Consider the following 6,886-nt stretch of genomic DNA (forward strand, 5'->3'; position numbering starts at 1 on the left):
CTAACGTCGCTGGTTCAAAATGGCTCCCAGCCCCGGGGTGAGGGTTTCTGAGGCTGCGTGCTGGGGGGATCGACGCCGCTTCTGCCGCATGCTCCGTTTGACACACAGGAAAGTCGACGGCACGATATTCACACCGAGCATTTCGTAAATGTGCGTGCCATTACCAACCACGCTCTATTACCAACTACCTAATGCCTTCTGCATCTCTCATCTTCTGTCCCTCCCCCCCTCTCCCCCCCCCTCCCCCCTCCTGTGTGATGTGGATGCTGGGGCAGGGGGAGTGTGCGGAGAGGGTTCCAACGAGAGCACGACTGTATGTCAGACGCCGCGTCCTACCTCGTATGTGTCCTCTGGAGGGAGTCGCACGCCCCCCCCCCTCTCTCTTCCTGCTCCCGAGAAAACCATCTGCACGTCCTTCCCCCTCTCTCACCTTCCAACCTCCTCCCTCTTTTCATTCTCGTCTTCCCGCCCCTCCTGCCCTTTCTGTGTGTCTCTCTCTTTCTCAATCTGTCCTATATCTCGCTCTCCCTCTCTCTCCTTTCCGTCTCTCCTTTTCCACTCTCTCCTTTTCGTGTCTGTCTCTCGCTCTTCTCCTCCGCACTGCCATCTACATCTGATTAACATATGTCTGGGTTTTCAGTCCCTGTCAGCTTACAGGTATTTGTGTGCTTTCTCACTCATACACACACACACACACACACACACACACACACACAGACACACAAACACACATTCATACACACGCTCACGCACACACTCGCAGCTTTAAACGCCAGATGAGCTCCATGTGAGGAAAACACTAGATCGAAAAAAGTAACACATTCTTCTTTCTCTTTAATGGCATTCTCTCCCTGCCTCTCTGTCTCCCCATCTGTGTGTGTGTGTATGTGTGTGTGTGTATGAGAGAGGGAGAATAGGAGAGAAAAAGAGAGAGAAAGAGAGAGAGAGAGAGAGAGAGAGAGAGAGAGAGAGAGTGGGTGGGTGGAACAGCATGGGACCAAGACAAATGGTTTCAGAAAAGAAGGATTCCAACAGTGATGTTCGCCATGCAGTCTCACCTTCCCCTCAAGGCCCCCTTAAAATGGCAAAGTGAAGGTGTGTGTGTGTGTATCTGCTGATAAACAACAGCAAATATTCTGCCAGTTCCCCAGAGAAGTAGGCCTTCCCAAAGTACTCCGCCACTCAGGCTACAGCAGACTATTACTCTGCACACACACACACACACACACACGCACACACACACACACACATTTATAGAGGCTCCATTTGTTTATCCCATTCACTGCGGCTCCGATGCATCCAGGTCGACACCTCGGTGATGTCATCCGCCAGAATCGAATCGATCTTGGGACCGGTGCCAGGTTTCGGGCATCCTGCCTACACGGTGCCAGTCTCCAAGCCAGGCATTTCCCGAACACACCATAAGCTTAAGTTTTGTCTGATCTCCCTGATCCCATTAAAAAAGCTTTTATTGGTTCTGATGGTGTAGATGTGATGGTGTTTGGATAGGTATGAGTTAGATACTCGGGGCTTGCGCCTGGCCTTGCAATAGGATGGATGGAATATGAGTACTGCTTATCCCTGTCCGGTCATTGTGGAGCCATAAACCAGGAGAGTGGGAAGGAACTGGGCCTCGCACAATAACAAAGCAGGCACACACACACACACACTCACACACACACACACACACACACAAACAAAGACCCCCCTACTCACTTGAGGTAACGCTTGCCAAAATGTACAACGGAGCACACACTAACAAACAGTCAAATCCTGCCGCCAAACAATAATTATTGTGTGGTCGTCCAAACCCAGTAATACCCATTTTCTTCTCCAGCCAGCCTAGTATTAACAACAAATAGTCAGCCTCCATGCAATGGTTAGCTAAGGGTTTCCCGAAGTGGAGCGCCCTGCTTTTTAATCCGGTTCCTGATTTGCTGAAGAGTGAAAGTGAGATGCTATGTTGTTATTTCTCAGCCTAAAATGTTTGTGTGCGTGTGTGTGTGTGCATGCGACGTGCTCGGTCACACTCATTGGATGAGCACATCAATGTGTTTGTACTGTGTGTCGTCATTTTGGTCTGTCCTCTGTGGGTGTGCAAATGGCTGATTGGTAAGACTTGTGTCCGTGTAACCCCCCCCCCCACACACACACACACACCACCAGCAACCCACCTTGAACAAGCCATTCTACAGAGCTCGCACTCCTCCAGCCTTACAGGGAGTGGATCCCCCCTGTCCCCCACTCCCTCCGCCCCTCCCTCGCTACCAATCCCCTCCCCTCATCCCCCCATCCCCTTGACCTGCCGACCTTGGCTAGTATGAGACACAGGGTGAGGTTGTAGTGTGTGTGTGTGTGTGTGTGTGTGTGTGTGTGTGTGTGTGTGAGTGTGAGTGTGTTCCCCTAGCCCCGCAGGGCAGACAGAAAACAGGGGAGGCATTAGCGGAGCTTTCTGCCGTGTCGTCAGCCCCTCAGCACGGCGCCCCGAAGGGCCCCGCTTTTCCACCCAGCTGGAGGCCATTAGCGTTCTGCCTCCAAACGACCCACAAGACAGAGACAGAGCCCGAGAGAGAGGGAGAGAGGGAGGTGGAGGGAGGGAGGGACCGGGTGAGAAATAGAGAGACAGAGAGAGAGAGAGCGGGAGGGATATGGAGGGAGAAAGAGAGATAGATCTGGAGAGATGGAGGGTGGGATGGAGAAAGAGAGAGAGATGGAGGGAGAGAGGGATGGAGAGAAAAAGAGAGAGAAAGACAGAGAGAGAGAGGGGAAGAAAGCATGTGGAAAGGTCTTTGCTCATACCCTGACAGTTTTCCTCTCCTCCCCCTCTGTCTGCCTGTCTCTCAGAGTCAAGTTCTCACACACACACACACGCACGCACACGCACACAGCCACACGATATGAGGGGCACAAATGTTCTCGATCTAAATATAACCATTCCACCACTGTATGAAAAAAACAAACATAACCAAGCTATGGATAAACTTAACATCCTTTACTGAATGGATCAGTCCACTTCCTGCAATATCAGCTGAACAGAACTTGCCTGACATGGAAACAGTTCTCTTCGGACAGTGTAAACGATGGTGTGTAACTGGCCTAGCAGGTGTCTGACCGCAGCTGTGTACTGCTCTCATCTGCTGTCCACACACACACATACACACACACACACACCCAAAGGACAAGGTGGTGGTGGGGGGAGGGGGCAAAGGGAATAGCACGAGGAAGGGAGAGGGCAAAGGGAATAGCACAAGGAAGGGAGAGGGGAGGTGAAGTGTAGTGCAGGAGGGGAGGTGAAGTGAGGGAGGGGAGGGGAGAGGAGAGGAGGAGGGAGAAGGAGAGAGGGATGGCGGTCAGGAGACATCTGCGTTGAGATGCGAGGGCCACAGCATACGCTCCACCGAGCCCCACCGAGCTTCCTCTGTACCCCAGGACATGCAGACAAACAGCCCTGTGTGTGTGTGTTAAAGACTGTGTGGGCATGGGAGTGTGTGTCTGTGAGCTGGAAAGAGAGAGAAGGAGCAAGAGTGCAAGAGAGAAAAAAGAGAGAGAGCGAGAGAGAGGGACTCCCTGTGTGAGAAGCAGGTCCCCAGCCATCTGGCTAACTCTCCTCCCTCCCCTCCTCTCTCTCTCCTCCCTCTCTCCTCCCTCCCCTCCTCCCTCTCTCCTCCCTCTCTCCTCCCTCCCCTCCTCCCTCTCTTCCAGCCCTCCCTCACTCCTCCCGCTCCCCTTCTGCCCCGCCCCTGTGTGTTGGCGCTATTTGTAAATAACCCACCTCATTTCATTTCCCCCACAACACACAAGCTAATGGGGATAACAAATGTATTTTGCCGTGCGCGCGTGCGTGCGTTGTTTGGCAGTCAAGAAATCTCCCTTTCCCATTTGAAAAGAGAGGTGAAATGAGTCCATAGGTGTTCAAGCAATAGGACTACAATCATACACGCGTGTGTGCACGCGTGGGCAAAACACACAGAGACGTCATCCTTTCTCGAATCCCTCCCACCCTCTCCCTCCCAGCCTGCTTTCACAAGGTGGCGCTGGAAACACGCGCGTGTGCCAGCCAAGCTGCCTCCCTTCTGTCCCTCCCTCCCTCCTTCGAAACCACCGCCACCACCACTGTCACCCCCTCCTCACCCACCACACCCACACTGAATCCCAGTGACAAGCCAGCTCTCTAGTCAGATGGCTAATTAGCAGAGTGCACCGGCACCTAGACACAAGTGTTGCATTGGCCTTAGCCTTGCCCCCCGTCGCCATATTGCACTCGGCTCCACGCCAGACGGGAGAAAGACTCAGTCTCCCAGGATGCACCTTGCAGCTGGCCGCCCAGGTCTGATACAAATCAAATGTGATAACAATCCAGCCTTACGTGTGTTTCTGAACTGGAGGATAGGTAGCGTTCTTCACAGCATGACCACACGCTGACACATACACACACACACACACACACACACACTACACTGCCGAAAGTTCCCTTGACTTCCCTGGGACGGCCTTCAAGGATGTTGTCAACCGAGACCCAGCAAGGACTGGACATGACGGGATGTGTTTGAAGGAGGAGAGCAAAGATGGCTGGCCACAAGAAGACTGGGAAAACAAACGACTGGGAGAACAAAAACCAGCGGAACACCATTTTTTTCAAGCCACCTTTTCAGACAGAGAGAGAAAGAGACACACAGAGAAAGGAAAATAAGAGAGATTTCCAGCCCTGGGACAGACAGATAAAGATAGACTCCCAGGCCAGAGACTCACCAGAGAGAGAAAGAGAGAGAGAGAGAGAGAGAGAGAGCGTCACCCTTGAATCGGACAGGAACCGGACCGAGGTGGTTCCCGGACCCTGCCCTGCTCCACACAATGGCAACAGAATGGAAGGAACCACGGGCCGGCCAGAGATAGCCCCGCTGTCAGGAACCAGCAACCCAAAGGAACCGGGAGGGGAACCGGGGAGCGGGAAACCGCCAGGGCCTTTCGTCCAGGATGTGTGTGAGGCGGGCTGGGTCGCCTAGATAGTGCTGCCCCTCCCCCCCTCCCCCACCGTTCACACACGCACACTACGGACCGGCGGCATGTTTTGCTCTGGTCAGTTAATTAAACTCGGAAGCCTGGTGGGGTGGAGAGAGTGTGTGTGTGTGTCTTTGTGTATTTGGAGGTTCAACATTGTGTGCGTGTGGCGCTGGGGGCCTGACCCCTCTGTCCCTGGCTCCGAGGTCGGGCTCCTATCTGGCTTCCTCAGGCCTGGGTTAACACGCTACCTACCTCGCCAGCTCCTCCACTGTCCTCAACCCATCTCCCCTCCCTCCTGTTTTCCTTCCCCCTCCCGAGTCGCCGTGTGCACAGAGGAGGAGAGAAAAGAGACAGGCGGGTACTGTAGATAGGAGTAAATATAGAGACAGAGAAGAGAGAGAGACATATGGGAGGAGGGAGGAGAATGAGAGGTAACAGTGGCCCCCTGAACCAGCAGCCAGCTCTCCCTCCTTCCCCACCTCCCCTCATTTCCCCCCCTCTCTTTCCCTCCCCTCTCTCCTCTTTATCTCTATCTCTCTCCATCCATCCATCTCTCTAACCCACCATCTCTCTCTCTCTCTCTCTCTCTCTCTCTCTCTCTCTCTCTCTCTGCTCTACTTTGTGGGGTCTCTGATGAGCACCACACTTGGAGCACCCGCCGCTGTTTCCATGACAACGGGCACTGCAGATACGTTGTCTGCCGAGAAAACTCCCCCCTCCAAACTGCTGGAGTACACCGACACTCTCTCTCTTTCTCTCACACACACAAACCCATCGCATCACATGTGAGCAGTATGCTAAATAAAGTTGCTGTCGCCATGACAGGTAGAGAAAGAGCACAAAAAGACAGAGAGAGAGACAAAGAGAGACAGAGAGAGACAGACAGAGAGGAAAAGAGAGGCACACAGAGAGAGGGACTGAGACAGAAAACACAAGACCAAGCCCTGACTCACCAAAATGCTCTCCAAAACTCACCCCCCCAAAAACATCCTCAAGAACAAGGCAAGGGCGTAAGCAGAAAGGAAAACACAAGAAATAGGAACAGGAGGGGCCGTAAATAAGGGAAGTCCACGCGCGCGGCACGGAGGAGAAGTTATGACTCCAGCCCTCTTGCGTTAGAAACGGACCGTCTGTCTGCCTGACGATTTATCTAAAACACCCCTGTCCTCACCCCAGGCAGATGCCATCCATTAGTATTACTGTGGGCCGCTGGTGAGAACGCCTTGGAGACACTAGATCAAAACCTCCTTGACAGCGCTGGAATTGATGTTCTATAAGCGTGCGTGTGTGTGTGTGTGTGTGTGGTGGCACAGGGGGATGGGGGGTATACGGGATTGAGGAGGACAGGCATCAGTTGTTCCTAAGCTTTGTGTGTGTGTGTGTATGTGTATGTATGGTATGTGTGCGTGTGTGAGAATTTTCCACTTCAGCCTCCTAGTTCGGGGAATTGTGATCTCTTCACCAAGTTATCAATTAAAAACGGGAGCCGTCAGCTGGAACTGTCCAATCGTAGACATCGAATACACAGCAGTAGAACAGATCCTAAGACCTATACTTAAAATACAGTTAGTGGGCCGAAATCCTGAACGAACCCATTGACGTTAGCTTGATAAATATAGGTTTTCGAAGATTGTCTTTTTCCAAACTTTGAATTGCAGCCAACAAAGCAGCCAACTTGTCCTCGAAAGAGGTCATTTAGCGCTGATGCACATCCAGAGAGGATCATGGTGAAATAACTGGGAAAACGCACACACGCACTGGAGGCAATTAGGAAACAAATACATACATTTCAACATGACGTCATGAGATCTATCAAACTCAGTGTCTGAGAACCACCGGCCCTCATTTTCCATTTCCTCTCTTCCACTCTCCCTCCTTTAACTGT

The 6,886-nt window shown here is 52.5% G+C and overlaps 1 protein-coding gene across 1 annotated transcript in view; it reads right to left on the minus strand.

Annotated features, from left to right (window-relative positions):
- The window catches only part of runx1t1 (RUNX1 partner transcriptional co-repressor 1), a 16,383-nt gene extending 16,293 nt beyond the window's left edge, over positions 1 to 90 (minus strand). Inside the window, exon 1 of the mRNA XM_047019682.1 lies at positions 6 to 90. Within this exon, the coding sequence (XP_046875638.1) occupies positions 6 to 90 (85 nt within the window). The remainder of the gene's footprint in view (positions 1 to 5) is intronic.
- Between the last annotated feature and the right edge of the window lie 6,796 nt (positions 91 to 6,886).

Source organism: Hypomesus transpacificus, chromosome 4 (assembly GCF_021917145.1).
Source record: "Hypomesus transpacificus isolate Combined female chromosome 4, fHypTra1, whole genome shotgun sequence".
Classification (NCBI taxonomy): Eukaryota; Metazoa; Chordata; class Actinopteri; order Osmeriformes; family Osmeridae; genus Hypomesus; species Hypomesus transpacificus.